The sequence below is a fragment of the Hippopotamus amphibius genome, chromosome 4, assembly GCF_030028045.1.
Source record: "Hippopotamus amphibius kiboko isolate mHipAmp2 chromosome 4, mHipAmp2.hap2, whole genome shotgun sequence".
Taxonomy (NCBI): domain Eukaryota; kingdom Metazoa; phylum Chordata; class Mammalia; order Artiodactyla; family Hippopotamidae; genus Hippopotamus; species Hippopotamus amphibius.
The window spans coordinates 29,319,965-29,340,723 of NC_080189.1; the positions used below are offsets into that span (position 1 = coordinate 29,319,965).

The 20,759-nt window shown below is 36.3% G+C and overlaps 1 protein-coding gene across 2 annotated transcripts in view; it reads left to right on the forward strand.

Moving 5' to 3' along the window:
* Positions 1–20,759, forward strand: part of CADPS2 (calcium dependent secretion activator 2) — a 524,489-nt gene that overhangs the window by 331,542 nt on the left and 172,188 nt on the right. For both annotated transcript variants that reach the window (XM_057732060.1, XM_057732061.1), the window contains exon 9: positions 6,203–6,269. In XM_057732060.1, coding sequence (XP_057588043.1) covers positions 6,203–6,269 — 67 coding nt within the window. The remainder of the gene's footprint in view (positions 1–6,202; positions 6,270–20,759) is intronic.

Sequence of the window (20,759 nt, forward strand, 5' to 3'; positions counted from 1 at the left end):
CAAAGGGAACAACTTCTAAATACCTTATTTGTTGGGTGTATTGATGAAAGCAAACACTTTAAAATGGTATCTGAGCAGTTTTTTTTAAATAATCCAAACTACTCTACTTACATGAGTATTGTAATGCTTTGGAAATATTTCAGTGGAAAAAGTGTAATATTTAGTATAATTTAGCATTGGAAGTATGTGCTTTTGAAATATGTTATATACAATAGAATATCTCTTGTATCCTCACTTAAATAATGATCTTGGATCAAATTTAACTTCGGGGAATTTTTTTCCTAGGGTCGTACTCTTGTATAGAGTACTGGAGAATGTAGTATGACTGTGAAAACTGATGATATGTATTCCTTTTCCATACATTTCTTACTTAACTGAGACAGTTTAACAAGGGTAAGAAACCATGTTTTGTTTAAAACAAAATTCCTCTAGGTTGATGAAAATGAATAACGTTGAAAGCTCCACCAAAAATAAAACGAAAGAATTGCTTTGCTCTTTAAAAATCTCTTTAAATAAGCTGAAAAAAATATTCACCCATTAGAGAATGTTGTTCTCATGCTGTGTGATAAGTATTTATTTTATTGGGTAACATTATAAATTGTCACGTAAAACCCAGTTAAATGTGTGTTCCCAGTTGGCCTGGTATTTGGCAGCTCTGATTTACATACTCTTAAAAAAACAAACAAACTTGTTCTATTTGAGATAATCTTACAACTGAGAGGAAGCTAGTAATGACTCAGCAGGTTACAGAATATTCCGGGAGAATACAGCTGAAGAGCAGGCACCGCCCCTCCCACCCCACCCCCGGCCAACATATCTGCAGTATACTAGCCAAGGTACTCTCTCTCACCTGGGTGACAAGTACACTTCTTGGATAATGGTCTCTACACCTTAATGGGGTAGAATCAGATTTCATAAAGCATTAAAAAATGAATTTTTCGGTGGTTCAGACAAGAAAATATAATAGATTTTTTAAAAATTCTGCACTATTATTATTAAATAGCTATCAGTGACAAATAGCTCTCAAGGATCTGTTTAATTAGCACTATTGTCATTGTCAAATAGTTAGATTTAGTCCCATCGGGCATACTTCTCCTTTTAGAGAACTATGCAGTTACAATTGATGTTCATGGTAATGACCCTGAGATGCTTAGAGGGTCCTTTCTAAATCATTAAAGAATGGTCAAATTGTATTTTATGACTGTTGAAGTCAAGTCAACCTGTTGTATACAGATTCTTTGAAAATTCGTTATAGGTGAATATACAGTCTCTCTAGATGGAATAACTCATTTTTCAGTTATTAAGAATACTCAAGCATTGCTGTGTAAGTGTAATGAAATGAATCTATCATCAGGAATAACATATGTTAAATGTAATAACTTTAGTATATTTTTCTGAAATTAAAAAAAATTACTGAATTTTTATCCATAAAAGAGATAGTTTATAACCTAACACACAACATTAAAACAAACAGAAAACAGTACTCTGAATTTAACAGTAGTGTCAGGCATAAAGATGAGTTAGGAGAGAATGCATTTTGATTTTTTACAGATGCTTTCTAATAAGTGGATTATCTGACTAACCAAATATTCAAATGATTTTGGCTCCTTTTTCCTTACTCTCTCTACACTTTATTTATTTATTATTTATTTTATTGGCTGCATTGGGTCTTCATTGCTGCATGCAGGCTTTCTCTAGTTGTGGCAAGCGGGGGCTAGTCTTCATCATGGTGCACAGGCTCCTCATTGTGGTGGCTTCTCTTGTTGCAGAGCATGGGCTCTAGGCGCATGGGCTTCAGTAGCTGTGACATGTGGGCTCAATAGTTGTGGCTCACAGGCTCTAGAGTGCAGGCTCAATAGTTGTGACGCAGGGGCTTAGTTGCTCTGTTCGGCATGTGGTATCTTCCTGCGGCAAGGATTGAACCTATGTCCCCTGCATTGGCAGGTGACTTCTTAACCACTGCACCACCTAGGAAGTCCTCGACACTTTAATTGTCCTCTGATAAGACCACCCATCTACAAAGAATTTAGACTGCTCTAAATACCAGAACTTGAGAATAGCCTTGAAAATGGGAAAACCCATTTAACCATTAAGCTCATAGGAATTTGCCAGTGTACTCAAGATAAATGGACAAAGATCCTCATCTTTGGTCTATAGATATTCAATTTAGTCATGCCAGAAGTATTATTTATGGGGCTGTAATGCTTAAATCCTTCAAATCCTTAATAAGAGTAATTTTTTTCTAATTATAAAAGTAAGATGAGTTCTCATACATTGCTAATGGTAATACAAAATTGTACAGCCACTTTGGAAAACAATTCGACAGCTTCTTATAAGGTTAAACGCACTTTCAGTATAGCTCAGTAATCCCAATCCTAGATATTTACCCAGGAGAAATGAAAACATGTGCCCACACAAAGACTTCTATGTGAAAGGTTATAGCAACTTTATTTATGATAGCCAGAGAGGTGGAAACAACTCAGATGTCCACCAACTGGTGAAAGGTAAATACATTGAAGTCATACCTTGAAATAAAAAGGAATGAACTCCTGATACAGAAGCTGAATCTCAAAACCTTTATACAAAGTGAAAGATGACAGACACAAAAGGCTATGTACTGTATAATTCCACTTTTATAACATTCTGCAAAACAACTACAAGGTCAAAAATCAGATCATTGGTTGAAGGGCTGGAGAAACTGATTATAAAAGGGCGTGAAGGCACTTTTGGATGTGGTGAAAACGTTCTCTCAGTTTGCTGTGATGGTGGTTACCTTCCTCCTATGTCAACATTCATCAAATTATATACCTAAAATGGGTGATTTTACTTTAGGTAAACTACCAATAAACCTTGCTTAAACAAAACAAAGATGGAGGACATGCTCAGTGTACAAATTGCAGAAATGCAGAAAGGCGTGAAGAAGAAAATTAAATCCATTTTTACTCTCACCAGCCAGATAGCAACTCCAGGTTTAACATTTTGTTACGTCTTTCCGAATTTTCTCCTAGGCATACACTATAAGCTCATGTGACAGCTTTTTTTAACTTAACATTATTATAATTTTGCATATCATTCTTTTTGGCACCACTCTTAATGGCAACCTAATCATTTTGACTGCCTGATTCTTAGATGGTTTTTGAGTTTGGGCTGTTAAACGACATTGATGAACATCTTTTTTCTTCATTCTCCCCTCGATTTTAAATGCCTCTTATGCCAAGAATCTACTTTTATACCAGTGAAAAAGCACCTAGATGGTGATATCGATACCTAATTCCAGAACTCAAGGCTATAGTGAAAAAACTCAGATTTGTTGAAGTTAAGTTGAATGTATTCTTATTTGATATTATCTTTTCTGACATATTTTATGTTCATTTTTTATGTAAAATTTTTCTCTAATATGAAAACTAGAGGGCAGAAACGATCGTATTTTCCCTACATAGCATTTGTAACATTTCCTTTATGCAGAAATGTTTACTTTTGTTGAATCCAATTTTTTTCTTATATAGAGACTGAAACCCTTATGAGCAATTCCTTTCTAGAAATGTTTGATCAGTTGTGACTTCTGTATATGTTCTATTGAATTCTCATAGTGCAATAGCCCCTAATGCCTCAAGGCCCAACGTTCAAATGCTTACCTTGGTTCCAGTCTTGAATTGTCTTTTTTCTATTTCTTATAACATCTTTCAATATCCACATGTGTGCATCCACCCACGCCTCTGCTTTCTGTCTTCGCAGAAACCACACCTTTTCATTCCAGTTGTGTTGACCCATCATTTTGAATGAAGCTGCAGCTGACAGTATTATCCCTTATGCAGAACCTTCACTGTCAGCGAGACTTACACTTGCGTGTGGTGTTGATGGTTTGTGTATCGCTCTTCACTTTCACTTACGTCTGACCCAGTAGCCCAGCAGCATGCTAAGTGAGACACAGTGAAGAAGCAGCCTGTGGTCACAGGCAGAGGTTATTCCAGATGCCCTCTTGGCTCCTTGGCAGCTATTTGGTGCACATCTTGCTCATGAACTTGTACAGAGAACATCTGTTGTGTCCACAGTACATAGCGCCTGAGGTCATTGCTGTTAACCCTGTAATAGGAGCTTGGGTGTGTGCCTTTCAGGAGAGGGAAATTACATAGGAAAGACAGAAAGAGAGCAGCTAAACACCTATCACCGGAACCATAGAAGAGAAATTAGAGGCTAGAACAAAGGTGGGGCAAAGGGTTTCCGGGGGCCCTCAGGAGGAGGCAGTGAACAGGTGAGAACAGCAGCAGTATGGATGTTTCTGTCAGTCTCTCAGTGCCTTTGCATTACATCCACAAGTGCAGATGATAGGGTAACAAGAGTATTGTGAGAACCGAATAGAAGTTCGCCAAACACTTCAGCTAGCTGATGAGTCTGAGAGAAAGGAAATCTATAATTGATTTGGGCGTTATTGGTCATGTTTTCCAGGCAAGGGCCTAGGATTTAGGTCGACTTTTAGTAACTCCGTGTTTGTTTGTGTGTTTTCATTCAGAAAATTCAGAACTACAGTGAATAAAGAAGGAAACTTAAATCTTCCATAATCCTACCACTCAAAGGCACTACTACTAAAATTTTGAAATAGCTATTCCATATTTTTTTTTTTTTACAAATTTCAAATCACTAAGTGCATAGTTTTGAATCTGCTCTTTTCACATAACATTATGTAATGAGATATTCTTTGTTATTTTATCAGAAATATTTTTTCAGTGGTAGCATAGTATTTCTTTCTATGCACTTTCCAGCATTTATTAAACAGTTCACCTACTGTTGGACATCTAAATTGTTACGTTTTTCATAGTATAAATAACACTGTTCTGTGTATCCAGGTAGCATACATCTTTGTGTGTGTATCTAATTATTTCCCTAATTCCATGATGAAGAAGTGGGGACTATTTCTGTATATTGCTATGTTATCGTACAGGAAGGTGGTCTTATTTTACATTCCACTAGCAGCACATAAGAAGGCCCACCATTTCAGTGCACATTAGCCAGTATTCCATATATTTTTTTTTACAGGGGGCAAAAAATATGTTTGCTTTGTTTTACAAAGAATTATTTTCGTAAAACAGAAACTAAAAATTTAAGCTAAGGTTTCAGTTTTAAAAAGAGTCTAAAGATGTTAAGCCCCTATACAAACTATTGGCTGTAGTACTTTTTTTTTATCGCTCAGAATTGTATATAAGTTAGTTTGAATAGCCTCTACAGTGTTAAACCTCCACATCAGAAAAAGGGATTGTGATGAAGTGTTGAAAAATCTTACTTTAAAAATCAGCTCTCTATTTGTCATATTTTAAACTTCTAACAGTATTTTCCACTTTTGTAGGAGGTATGTAGGTATAATTTTAAATAGCTCTCCGTGACATGCTCATACTTGATTAATTTTTAATTTCTTCTTTTTCCTCCTTGGTACTAAAGCTTACATCTGTATATTCAGTAAGAACAAAAGTTCTATTCTCCAGTGATTGACTACTTCATTTCAATTCAGGTTACTAACAGCAGCACAAAGTGAAACAAAAGCTGTGGTTGAAATTGCATTAAATTATAGTGTTTTCTTCATCATCATCTGAATTTCATAGTTAGAAAAATTTGCAGTAAGAAGCTTGAGTAAGTCAAGTAAATCTCCAAATTATGGGGCTGGCAGGGACCTTGGAAATCATCACATCCAGTCCTTTCATTTGATAGTTGAAGAAGTGAAGAAATGAAAACTGAGATTGGTATAGACACATCTCAGGGATACTCAGCTGGACAGTGGCCCTTCACCCTGGGTTCTGGATTCTGCAGCTGGCTCCCTGCCTGGCCACGCTCCTCAGCTCTGGTCATCTCAAAGCTGAAACATTTGGTACTATAGCCTCAGTCTGTAGTCTTTGTGTCTCCTAAGAAGTATGTGTAAGAATAAAATTCCTACTGCTTCTCTGATCATCCTTTCTAACTCCAACTTCGCTCAGTTTGTGGGAAGAACTGACAAATTGATAAGCCACATAAATCAAGTCCCTTTCAAGAGCCTTAGAACAGGCTCAGTCATTTTGTAACACAGAAGCTGCATGCTGTCACAGATTCCAAATGAAAACTAAACTTTGCCTTTAGCAGGCTGCTGTCAAGAATAAATACCTATGGAAGAAATACCATTACATGGAACCATACCATTATTCATGTAAAGTATTCTTTTACTTGTTTTTCTTACCAGATATCTGTATGCCCTTGGACAAAAGGTTTGGAAAAGATGGAAAAAACGTTACTTTGTTCTTGTTCAGGTAAGTAAATTTTTTTCCTGTTACATAATCACTCTAAGCCGTACTCAAACTTTTTTGCTGGTTGTATCTATCAGTATTCACTATATTAGAAATTAAAACTGAGAAATTTTTAAAATATTTAATTCATTTTAAAATAAAAGTAAGTCCATTGCATGTCAATGCAAATAACCCTTTTACACAGTGGGGGAAGGGGAAGCTGGGACGAAGTGAGAGAGTAGCATTGACATATACACACTACCAAATGTAAAATAGATAGCTAGTAGGAAACTGCTGCAAAGCACAGGGAGATCAGCTCGATGCTTTGTGAAGACCTAAAGGGGTGGTATAGGGAGGATGGGAGGGAAGCTCAAGAGAGAGGGGAGATGGGGATATATGTATACATATAGCTGATTCACTTTGTTGTACAGCAGAAACCGACACAATACTGTAAAGCAATTATATTCCAATAAAGATGGAAAAATTTTTTTTTAAATAAAATATTTTTCAAGCAAAAACATTTTAATGAAATAAATAGCATTATTTTATGCTTTTGTACACCTCTTTAATGTCTGGCTTAATAAAATAGAATGCAGCTGTATTTTCATATCAGCTTCTGCCTTCAATCTGTTGCAATCTCAGGTGAAATTTAGCCTTTGGAAAACTCCACTATATGCTCTTGCGAGAGTAAGTGTGAAACAGGCAAAGATGTTTGAACATTGTTAGAAAAATGGTTTTGACTTATCAGGTCCCCTCAAAGGATCTTGAAGATCTCCAGGATCCCAAGACCATACCTTGAGAACCACTGCACTGTTCTGATAGTTTATAAATAAAACTTAATGCATAGAAACATGCATTTTTATAAAAATGTACCATATATATAATCACTTATTCACATGTGCAAGTCTTTAAATTACCTTGACTGGTAGATTTGTTTGTGATAGGATTCTGAATGCAGACAGATTTGGAATATACACTTCAGCTGACTCTGTTTTGGTTTGGTTTTTGAATCATGGGTAACCTTCGCTCATAGAATATATTCATTAAGTTAAAGTTACATCAAAGAATAACTTTGAGTAATAGTCATTCCATTTCATGATAAATCTAAGCTGTTTTATTCCCAGTGAATATTTACGGAAAGAGAAGCTCTCTCGGGATCCTTAACACAAAACAGAGTGTAAAATCTCATCCATTCCTACTCACACATTAAGTAAAGTTAAATAGACTAGATCAGATTAACATGGTGAAATTCCAAGGAAGAAAAATTATTTGCTGTCTTCCAGAAATAAAGCTATCAACTGCTGGATAAAATTATTTTATTGATGTGCCATAATATCATGGTAACTTCATAAAAAGAATAACCTTTCAATCAAAAATGGTTTTTTTCCCCTGGGGAAAGAGTAACTTTTTCATATGTAAATAGAACCAATATTTGGTCATCCGGTTTAATAAAAGATGCAAACACATGTGCACACACACACTGGCAGTCTTTTGATACAAAACCCAAGCATTTGCTTTGAGTAAGGTTCCCTGTTGGGAGTTCTCAGTGGTCTTCCTCCAAAAACCACACCTATAAGGCATCTTCTTTGGTTGCCAGTTTCAATTTTTTGACTTTGGCACGAGAATTTACATACATTTACCAGGCAGTTTGAGTGCAATTCTTTCTGTACATTTTGATTTTATTTCCACTTATAGATGTCTCACCCACATCTAATTTGACAAGTTTGTGTTAGTGACTTGTCTTTGTCAAATCTTTCCAAAGCATTCAACTGATTTTTCATAGAAACTGCAACTTCTTTTTCATGGTCGTATGTCATGCATTTATGTAGAATCTCATAAGTTCCTATCGCATAAGTTCAACAGCTGATGTTATTAGCCTAAGCAAACTCTCCTGACTCTCGGTAAGCATAGAGTTTAACTGGTGGAAATATGTATGAGAGCACATGAGAATGTCACCCAGTAACCACAGATGTTCAACATGTCATACCTTTTAGTCAACATGGTGTTTTTAGAGCATTTTTAGGTTCACAACAAAATTTAAGGGACGGTACAGAGATTTCCTATATATTCTCTGTCCCCAGACATCGCCTCCTCCACTGTCAACATCACTCACCAGAATAGTACCTTTGGTACCAAGGATGAATGTACACATCATCTTCATCAAGAGTCCATAGTTTTTATTAGGGTTCACGTTTGGTGTTGTATCTCTCTGTATTTGGACAAACATACTGTTCATCATTGTAATATCACACAAAGCATTTTCACTGCCTTCAAAATCCTCTGTGTTCTGCCTGTTCATATCCCCTCCCCCTGATCTTTGGCCACCCTTGATCTTTTTACCATACATGGGTTTTGCCTTTTCCAGAATGTCATAGAGTTGGAATCATGCAGTCTATAGCCTTTTCAAATTAGCTTCTTTCTCTAAAGAATTTGCACTTCAGGTTTTTCCGTGCTTTTCCTGGCTTGAAAGCTCATTTCTTTGTAGCACTGAATCATATTCCATGGTCTGGATGAATCACAGTTTATTTATCTATTCATCTGCTGAAGGACATCTTGGTTGCTTCCGAATTTTGACAGTTATGAATCAGGCTGCTATACACATTTATGTGCAGGTTTTTGTATAGACATAACTTTCTAGTTCCTTTGGGTAAATACCAAAGAGCATGATTGCTGGATCATATTCATTATTTCTTTAAAGAATGAATCAGAGAGTGTTCGTTGTGAGGAAATCCAGTGAAGTGACAGTAGGCTAAAAGAGTTTCTAATATACTGATTGCTTTAAAATGAAAATTAGGCCTTAGTAGATCAGTTTTGAGAGGTCAAATGGACAGCTCATGCTTCTGGCCAGGTAAAGTTCAAGGTAATCCTTTGCTCCTTACCTTATTTTCTGGCATACAATCACAAGAGTCAAGTTACAGAACAGCCACATATACTTTTATTATCACCCTACAAGAGAGTTTAGAAATGAAAGAAGGAATTTGAATACTTGGAGATCATTAATTGGTATGTCTTTAAGGAGCCTTAACCATGTCTTTGGAGAGCTAGAAGTTTCTCCACATAACAAAAGTTATGTTTAACATTTTAAAGGCAAAATTCAATTTAAACCAAAGCAGGCACACCTCTGTACTGAGTTAAAATTTAGGAAAAACACCACCAAACTATCATGAATTCAGCTTTATTCTACCTGAGGTATCATCTTAAAATTTGAAGTCACATATAAGCATTGTATCTTTACACAAATATACAAGGGCGAGTCAAAAATTATCCGCACTCTGGTTATATTAAAACTCTTATAACTTCTGCAGCCAGAGTGCGGATAATTTTTGAGTCATCCTCGTATATACTCACACAAAAAATCCTATACCTAAGAGTACTGAGACTTACATGCCAGTACTCTGGCAACTTTTTGTTTTAAATACAATTATTTTAAATACAATTGAACCTTCCTTTCAATTGCAAACATAATAAAAAGACAAATTGAATGTACACCTTCAAAATCAAGATGGATTTGTATGGAGATTCAGCAAGGACTCACTGGGATGAACCGGATGGTTTTATTCGTGTCTTTGAAGACGGCTCTCATTCTGTCCACACAGTTCATAGATCCATACCTGCAGGCCGCACTATTGAAAGGTGAAGGAGTTTTTTCCGGGGAGGACAGTGTACCCCTGCTGTGTCTGCTGCCTCCATCGGCAGAATGGTGCTCTGGTGATAATGTGAATCTCATCACCACCTGGGAGTGTGTATTATATGAGTGATATAGCTGGAGATCTAGCCATCAGCCCAAGAATTTGTACTCATAAAAATTGATTGAGAGTTGGGTTCGGTCAGCTGCAAAGTCATTGTTCAAAGTGAACACTTACAGAGCTGCTGAGGCGAAGAGACTGTTCAAAGACTCTTGTATAAACATTTAAATCAGTTGAAAATGGGAAAATGAATTACTTATCAGTGTGGGGTGTTTATTTAGCTTCTAAGTAAGAATGGTTTTGGACTGCGTTTTGATTCTAAAGCCAGTGTAGTGACAGTATTAAATAGATTTTTCATGTTCTTTTAAGAGGCTGCATTTGTTTTTAATCAAGGTAAATTTTGGTTCACGCCAAACTGAAAGAACAGTTATTTTGAGGAATGTTTGACATCTTACCAAAACTTATGTGTGTTTGTAGTAAACATATATATGTTTGTTATTCATTTTTCTTATGTTTATTCAGTGTTTTAGTATTACATTTGGAGGATATCATTGGTGTAAAGTACTTATCACACTAATGTTTTACTTCATTATAATAAACCATTTAATAGCTTTAAAATTCTATATTTGTATTTATGATTTAACCAAACTGGATTATTTCCTAATCTGTATCCAGCTAATGCCTGTTCAAATAACTGTATGCCCCCAGGTAGTGCATATTCTGTGATAATATAAAACTTCCTGGAGCACTCACCTGTTAATACAATTATTGCTATATTTAATCTAAAATTTATTATGCAAGTATGGCAGGCATTTATGTGAAGCACGTTAACCACGTAATCTCTTTTAATCTTGAGAATAAGATTTATTTGAGGGTAAGTATTAATTTCCCCATTGTACAGATTAATTGATGCACAAAGAGGTTATATAATTTGCCCGGAATTACACAGTTAGTATCCGGTAGAGTTAAGTGATCAGATCCAGTTCTGTCAGTCTCTAGAGGCTAAGCTCTTATTTCCTCTGTCACGGTGCCATGATCAAATTAATGCACACAACTACAGTTGATCTGAAGGCAGATATATGAATAATCACTGTGGATCATTAATTTCATGAGATACAAAACAGTGTTCCTACATTAAGGAAACGTCAGTGAGTGGTGGCATGAAGTGTCCCATACTCATGAAGCCTCCTTACTGCATGACATCACTGGAAACTGAAGTAGACAGACACCTATGTTGTTTTGGACCTGCATCAAAGTGTTCACTGCTTATTGTCGAAGTGTCAGAATCATGACTTGAAGTTGCTGCAAACAACAGCAGGCTATCAAGACATAATGTTAATTACATATCAGCTGAGTTGGCACAGGATGTAAACCGTCAGCCATGCCACTGAGTGATCCGTACATGCTGCAGACATACATACGAGACCCCCTCTGTTAGTGAGATGCCATTCAGATCGACTCAAAACGTAAAGAAGTGGTTGCCCCAGCCTATGGGTGTCTAAAATATTCAGCACACCTGGGAAGCACTGCAGCAGGCTGCTGTCACATATCTGAGAACACCACTGCTGCAGGACATCCTGTGGTCTACGTTTAGTCTTAGGACAGACATAAGCTGATGTTTGCTTTCAGTGATGCAAAGTAAGTAAATATGCTGCTGTCGAATCAACAGAGTCATGGGGTGGTGGCTCTCTGGCTTTATGTTTTAAATCAACTTAAAATTTACAAACCCAAGGCATCCTCAGTGTAGGATAAAATCAAACCGTACACAGGTATCTATGGCAGCAAATGAAGGGCCCCCATCAGCACCCCTACCGGGATTGCCACCTTATTCCAGTCTCTCTCCCCCAAATAGCCAAGTAGCCATTGCTCTCGTTTGACCTTTTAAACTTGTTTCATTGTACTCCAACTCTAGTGGAATCATTCCTTATTTACTGTGTGCATTGTTTTGATTCTCTTTTAAAATATGTCATAAAGTTACTATGTCAGTATTTAAAAGTCCACTTTATTCTTTATAGTGGATGCTTGGATTCCATATTGTAGATTAAGATTAATTTATATAACAATTCCCCTTTTCTCAACGTTTAAGTTCCTTTTTTTTAATCAGCAAATAATGCTGAATCAATATATATGTAATTCTGTTTTAATCTTTGGGTGTGTGTGGGAGTATTCCTAGAGAAATGAAATTGAGGGGCCAAAGGGCATACATAGACCCCTGTAAATATGAAGTAAGATTAATAAAGCTCTAGATGACTCATGAATGCTTAAATAATCACCAAAACTTTGGGGTTTTTTTTTAATTTGTCTTTTTTTAATGGTTAATGGTCATAATGTGTCAAGTTGCCTGTATTTTATCTTTCAAAATGCACGTATAGGAGAAAGTTGAAAATTCTTTTGGTTGTGGAGCTTATTTGGAACAAAATCTCAGAGGAAAAAGAATTTTTTTCTTGTTTCACTTTTAAGATAACTTTTGCTTTGTGATAATCGAGTTTACCACAGCGCCCCCCAAAAGACCCCAAAACAAGAAAATGGCCACATTAATTTATACAATTTTCCTTTGGACAGTAATGAACTAATGCATTTACTCTTGAAAATAATTCTCAATTATATTAAAATAATCATTTACCTATGTCTCAAGAGCTAAAATTATAAAAGAAAGTGGAGTGAGGGCCGGATTTGGTAAGGAAAATCTCATATGATCAGGAAATGATGCCAATGCAAAAATTCCTCTTTTACACATACCCTGTGTTATTTTCCCGTTTAGATCACAGAGAAATGTCTGTTTCTCTTCTTTATAGCTCATACCTACAAGAAAGAGCAAAGGACCTATGAATACAATATTGTGACATCTGAATTAAATTTTAATGGGCTTAATTTTTTAAATTGTTTTATAAGACAACTTCAAAATGCTGTATGTATACATCTTGATGTGTGTATATGCGTTCACATGCTTATGTATCTTTACACATACGTGTGTAGTGTCCCTGTCACATAGCAAAGACTTGATGAATGTAGGGTAAATGAATATCATCTCACCTTTAATTGGGGGTCCTTCTCAAACTTCTGTGTGGAACATAAAATTCACTTATATTTGAGCATACTTGAACCAAAACCTTGGTGTCCTCTTTGATCCCTCTCTTTTCATTACCTCCACATCAGTCAGAAAATACTGCTCTATCTACAGCCAGACCAGTATCCCGCTTACTACATTCAGTTCTCTCCATCGTCTCTGCTACCCTTCTAGTTGAAACCACTGTCGTCTTCACGTGGATTTTCACGATAGAACCCCAGCTGTTCTCTCTGCTCCTGCTTTCCACCATTCTCCTTACAGTCCATTCTTCACATTGCCAGAATAATCTGTTCGAAGCGCCACTCAGATTTTGCCAGTTTTCTGTCTGAATCCTCCCATGACTTCCCGTTACACTTAGCATAAGCTCTGACCGTAACCTAGAGAAGGTCCTACGTATTGTACATACTGTATCCTCTAGCTTCCTCTTTGATGAGCCCCTGCCTGTCACTGAGCAGCCCCTTTACTTGTAATGCCCTGAGTCCAGATTAATCGCAGTGCCCAGAACTGGAGTTTAGCACCTCCAAGTCACCAGCCCCCTCTCTCAAATACATATATAATAACATGAGTTTATTTTTAAAGTGTGATTCCTATGCAAAAATACCTTTGAATTAAGTCTCCCTACCTTTCTTCCACGCTTGGCTACCCCTAAACCCATCTAAAGAAATTCTAAACATTCATTCTGCGGCTTGCATTTTCCCTGTGACTGGCTTGTTCTACCTATCCATTTAGATATCAGGTCAAATGTCACCTTAAATGGGTCTTTTTTTTTGCCCACCCAATCTAAAGTGACTCTCTGTCACATTACCCTCCTTTATAATTTTCAGAACATTTTTCTCTAATCAAAGTTGTCATCTTAATATATTTATTTTTTTAATTATCTCTTTACCCCTTTTAGAATATATGCCCCATGAAAATAAGGACCTTGTCTTTCTTATAATCTACTGAGTAGAAACTGCCTAAATCCTTGTTCAATAAATGAATATATGAGAATCACTCTGAGCACTGTTTTAAAAAGATTGCCTTTCCTCTTTCTAATTTATACTCTGATTGCTGAATCTTTTTTATGCCATTTGGTCAAGACAGAAAATATATAGTCCATTCAGATCCATCATGATCTTGAAGACATATTCATTTTCCCTGATTAAATTAAGCTTTGGGGATTTTTTTTTTTAATAACTCTAGCAGCACCTTTGGCCTCTGCCAAGAACATTTTCAGCTACAGATTTTTAAACCTTAATCTTTACTGAAATTAGACGGTGGCAGTTGCTAAGCTGCCAGCTGTTAACATGATCCCTGCAGCAGGAATACAGCATACAAACCTGAATGCTGTGGTCTCTAAGAACTCATCGTTAGCACTTACACGTGTGGACACAGACAGGTGTTGAACAGGTTGGCAATTGAAAATACAACAGGAGGTTTCCCAGACCAGATGCAGGTACCTCGTGGGACCTCAGCAACTTAAGGTGCCCCGTCAGAGTTAGTGATGCCAAAACCTGATTGAACGCTGTCCTCCGATTAAAGTCTGCTCGTATTCCCCAATTCTCAACAAATCCATTCTTTATGGAGTTATTAAGAGTGGATTGAGTTAAGGATATTGAATGTTTATCATTGCTCTGTCTTTCCACTGACTGGATTTTCAATTGCAATATAGCATATTATATAAGCTTATAAGTAAGCTTATACGTGAAAACAAATGCTAGATCAGAATAGGTCAGACCGCCTGTTTCTATCTAATTCCGTGGCATGTGGAGGTGGGGCAGAGTGGAGGCTTGCAAGACTGCCTTCAGCTGGAAGCATGGGGAGCATGGTGATCCCCTGAGCCCTGTAGTTGATCCTTCAGCAGCACGTATTAACTGTTAGTGCCATCCGATATTGACAGTTCTCTCCAAGTGCAGCTTCTCCAGGTTACCCTCAGTCTGGATACTGGCTAGCAAACCAGTAGCCACAAGGTGTTGACACCATTTGGAAGGGTTCACTTGAATTTATACTCCAGGTTCATTGCAGGGTTCGCCTCAGGAATGTGATTTAGCATGACCTTGCAAAAGAGAGGAGCCAAAGTGAATGCTCTTGGAATCTTAGAAGAATCAAAAGCATAAAATGCAGCCTCCTTTTATGAACACAGAACTGGGAGCCAGTGAGTCAAAAGGATGGTGTTGGTAGTTAGTTGCTTCCTGAGCCAAAGTATTCGAAAGCCAGACTGCACTTTTTTTTTTTTTTGGAGTTGTCTCCCGGGTCAGATTTCCTAATTGTCAGTAACAGCTTTGTTGGTCGTTGGTATTTTGTTACTCTCCCATCTGTACTCTCTTGGTTAAAACTCTGGGCCCAATTATCTGTGATAGACCCCAGGACTGTTAGGTGACTTTTGACATATTAGAGTAAAAAAAAATATTAAAAGAAATACAAAATAAAATACATATTTAATACTTATTTAAATCACCATGGCTTTCAAAAGTATGTGATTTCTCTAAGGCTGGAGGGTTTTTTTTGCTTGGGTTTTTTTCCTTGGTATCTCTAAAGATTTTGAAATTGGTGCTTAAACATGTCCATCATGTTAAGAAATAATTGTATTATTTCAAGCTAGCTAGAAATACAATACTTAAAGCATAAAACAGCAACTGCACCTGTACTTCAAGTTATATAAAGAAGAAAGCAACATTGATGTAAGCGTTTTGCACTGCCTGTGAAAAACAAGTAGCCTTTTGACAGGTAGTTTTTAAGGCTGGATCTTAAATAGCAGCCACATGTTTAGCACTTTAAGTGTGTTATGCGTATCAAGTCTGGATTCTTTAACGCATGGCAACATGAACATAATTTACATAAAGAGCTTTAGAGAGTAATCTTTTCTGTCACTTTAAGAGAATAATTTTTAAAAATATATATTCAAGATAATGCCCATTAGAAGTGGAGGGAATAATATCTAAAAATGACATTTAGAGGCATCTCCAATTTTTCTTCTCCACAGTTTCTTGTTCGTTTATGTATTTGTTCAACAGGTATCTTACAATAACATAACCGCTATCTCCTTACTAGGAAGAGACCCATGAGACTGGGGAGAAATAGATAAAGAGGGAGAGAACCCAATGAGGCTGGAAAGCAGAAGGCTGAGACGTGAAAGTCAACAGTCCTTAGTCATTCCCCGCGTGGAAGCATACGGCCCCCAGATCGGGTCAGTCCCCAAATCAGTCAGGTGCCTTCACACCTGTTATAAGACACACTGCATCTCTAACCCACAATGAAATGACTCTAGGAAGACACAGAAGACTTAAATGAGAGAAGGATAATGGTTCAGTGACAGCTGGGTTTGATGTATTGGGAGACCACTGCATGGCAAGCATTGTACTAGGTGCTCTACGTCAGTGTCTCCAGTTCTCTCCAAATGCTGTGTGATGTACTACTACGGTCTCTGTTTTACAGAAAATCAAACTGAGCTAAACAGGGCTGAAAGTGGTTTGTCCAAGCTCTTGTCAAAGAGAAGTTGGAAAGAATAAGGATAAGGAATTGGGGGGGCGGGGGGGAGCAGATATGAAATGGGGACTTAGATTTGAAACGGCAGACTCATTTGTTAAACCTGGCTTATCCCCCTTCACTTCCAATTGAACTACTTCCAACATTGAAATATGATTGTCTTCAGAGAGCCTCTTTCTGGCCACGTTATGAAAAACAGACCCCCTTCAATAGCATACTCTTTACTCTGCTTTATTTTTCTTCATAGCAATTCACTACCCAAAATTGTTGTAGGTTTTTCCTTGGTTATTTGTAATTCAGTCTTCTCCATTTCACTGTGTGAGATTGATTTTATTTTTCTAATTTCTGATTCTGGTGCTTGGGACATTATGTGTCCTCAAGACCTAGAAAAATGCACTGTAGATAATAAATATTTGTTGAATAAATGAATAACAGGAAAAATTACCCATAAGAACATGGAAGAAGGTAATAAAAATTGTAGATGCACATGAAACTACAGTCAGTTATTTACCATTCTGACTAGTAAGCAGTGAAAGACTAGTTCTCACATCTCTAAAAGGTATCGAGGAAGGACCAGATGTGTCCTCCTAACAAAAGACCGGATAGGAAGGAGCAGTCACATCAGTCTTCAAACTGTTTTGCTAGTATGTCCCTTAAATTATTTTTTTTACAACTGTAGATCACTGTAAACTTTTCATTGTAGATTTAAATAGTTGCAATGGATGTAGTATCTAAAATAAAACCATTAAATCGATCATAAACATGCTCAATAGAATATAAATACTGTTGTGATTTTATATGCACCTGATTTTATATAATCACTTTAAATTGTATATTATTAGCTTTTTCTCCTTGAATTCTTATTTCCATGGCTATTGCCCAACAGAATTTAATTCTTAGGAAGTATTATGCATCAAAATCTTCTTGATCACTCTATCTTCTCTGCAATTAAAAATGTCTATAAAATAGGAATTTAAAAAAAAACCTCCCATGTTGAAGTCCTAACCCCCGGTACCTCAGAATGTGACCTTATTTGAAAATAGTGTTGTTCTGTGTAATTAAGATGAGGTCATACGGGAGAAGAGTGTGCCCCTAGCCTAGTGTGACTGGCATCCTTGTTAACAAGAGGGAGTTTGGGAACAGAGATGCACACAAGGAGAAATGCCAAGCGAAGATGAAGGCAGAGATGGAGATGGTGCTTCCGCAGGCCAGAAAGTGCCAAAAATTGCAGGCAGCCCACTAGAAATGAGAGAGACAAGGAATAGATTATCCCTCACAGCCCTCAGAAGGAACTAACCCAGCCAACACCTTAAACTTCTAGCCTTCAGCACTGCAAGACAATAAATTTCTGTCATTTAAGCCAAGTGAAGTAAAGATAAGATCCAGAGAACAGAGACAGTAGACATAAAGAATAACACAGGGAAGCCAAAAAGGCCCCTTTCCCTAAAGAATCTTTGTCATTAGCTCTTTTTATGCTGAACGCCCAGATTTATTTCCCCTTGTCCCTCTGTTTGAATAAGTCAGTCAAACTACCTCACCTGAAGAAAAATAAAACAGTCAAAAGGAAGAACAAATAAAAACTCCTGTATCCCAAAGGCTTTAAGTGTTAAAAATTTATTTTATATTGAAGTATAATTCCAGTTATAAGTAGTACAAGCTTATGAAAACATAAGTATGTGACAGATTTTGGAGAACAGTTGTTGAATTTGATTGGAAATGCCTATCTTAATGAGCTGGGTATGGCTTCCCTGCCCAATTTATCTGTGAATGGCTGTTTGTGATGAGAAAGCGTTTCATGTTCATTCCTTTTTTGTTTATACAATTTTTGCAAGATGTAAGCGTAGGGAAGCCTGGCTCACCTAAATAAGTAGATGGAAACGGAACTTTTGTCACAGTAGTGTTACTCAGGGTCTCAAATTTTTTTTAAAATTCTTGAGTTAGATGCCCCAAAGATACCGTGATATATATTGTTATTTTTAATATTTGGTCATTTTATAACTGAATTAGGGCCTTCCATCATTTTTGATGAAAGCAAAAAATTATGAAAACCATCTAACTTTCAAAAGTATTTTGTTTTACCTTTGAGTGTAAAGAAGCATACAGTTGCAGCAGGAAGAATTTCTGTCAAAACCTCACTGCGTAAATGCCTGCTAGAGAATGGAAATTGGGTTAGAGAGAGCTGTTCCTTTCTACTTGCTCTAGAGCTTGAGATTGAAGAGGTGGATTATGACATTACTCCACCGGGAGACTACAAGGAATCAGTGAGGATTTCCTATCATTTGGCAAATAGCAGACCTTGAAAATCACTGTTTGTTCAACATAGATAAAAAGAAAAAAAGGGGGTAGAGGAGGGGCTGATGGAGACCTCTGAAGAGATTCTATAATATTGAAATCAAATACATTGATTTTATGTTTTAAGTTTATGAGAAACATGGACTCTATTGAAAAGTTTGTAAAAATGAGATGAGTTGGCTGAGATTAATAAAAGAGATCTGGTAGAAATCAGAAGGCATTAAAATTAAAAACAGGAGCTAATTGATGTCCACATTTTAGACAGTGATGTACAGAATGGACACTGCATAAAACAAAGTCACTTCTCTAGAAGACAATGGAGAAGCTCTGAAAGTCTGAAATGAAAACTGCTCATAATGGCAAATATTAAGGAAAGAAAGAACATATCCAATATAACAAAAATCTGCTTTTCTAAGTGTGAAAAGGACAAAACAGATAAACAGCAGAAATAGCAATAAAAGTAAAAAATACAATAAAAGAAACATTTTCTGATGTTTAAAAGAAATTAGTCTGCAGATAAACAGACTTCCAACATTTCAGGAAATGTAGTGAGAAGAGATCTTCAGACATTTCTTTCAAAATATTTTTTCAGTTGAAGATGTGTATGGTATGTTGCCTCATATTTCATTAACACTCAACTACAAAAGTTAATTGAGTTATATCTACAGAGAATTGATGAGAAATTGTGTGACTTGAGAGTTAGTGTATATCCAAGAAGTTGTTCATGAATAAAAGCACTGAAAAAATATTATTGTATGGGTGGAGATTCAGAAAAGATATAATTCACCTTCCTAAAAGTATTTAAAGGGGAGTTCCTGATATTTGAAAGGTGAATGAGAAATATCTAACTTAAAATATTGAAGAATTAAAGAGCATAATGTTAAGAAGCAAAGATAGCTAAATGTAAGTGACTCATAAAATATTCTGACTCGAAGAAAAATATGAAAAGTGATTCCTAAAATAAGTTATAGGCATAGGAAGTGAGTATTTATAACAGTATGTGAAATCTAAACTCCAGATTTGGTGAACATTAATGAACAGTGATAAAAATAAACTATATTCCTCAAGTCACATAAGATACTAATAAATGATTTGTCTTTTCAGTAAATAGAGAAAATATGGGGTCAGTGATGTCTTTGAAAACTTTTCAAGTAACTAGTATAGATTAAAAATAGCATGCCAAGGAAATTTTAGTAGCCATGTAACAGAGGACAGCAATATATACATACATGTGAATTTTTAGTATAAATGAATTAAATGGATCTAGTAACAGGTTCTCTGAATGGGATAAAAACCAAAATCTGTGTGTGAGATATACCACACACAAAAAGCCAAAACGCAGAAAGTAGGATGATTGTATTAAATTTACACCAGGTAAAATTGAAAAGAAGTGTTAAATAAATTAAAAGATTACAAATTTATATTGATTAAGGTAAAATCAACATTTCTGTAAAACAAATGATGGTGATTTATTGAATATGTACCTGAGAGAAGGTAAATAATAAATGGATAATGCCTCAACTTGCTTGCTGTTCAACTCACTTTTCTCTCTCTCCCATACCCTTAGTAATCTTTGATTATAGATTCTTATAGACATCTATGTAAATATCTTATAGCTGTCTTAAATAGTAACTTTGCCAGAATTGAGGCAATTGACTTGTTATTTGGGAAATACGCTTGTTTTTAAGTTTCAGAATGCGAATTATAATGTGATATACTGGATAGAGTGCTTACTGGATTGAGGAAACTTGTGTTCTAGACTCAAGATGACCATCGCCTTCTGGGCAACTTTGGGAAAGTCAGTTTCCACATCCCTGAACTCTGGAGTTGAGATCACGCTCTCAAGGGCCCATAACCCTCATCTCTCAATACCAGTATGTTTCAGAGAATAATTTTATGTTTTCTTTTCAGTGGAGCTTAGCTCTGGGAGTAACTATTTGTGATTTAGTGAGGCTTGAGTCCTTTAGAAATCAGTCTCTAAGTTTCCAATGGAGTATCTTAAAA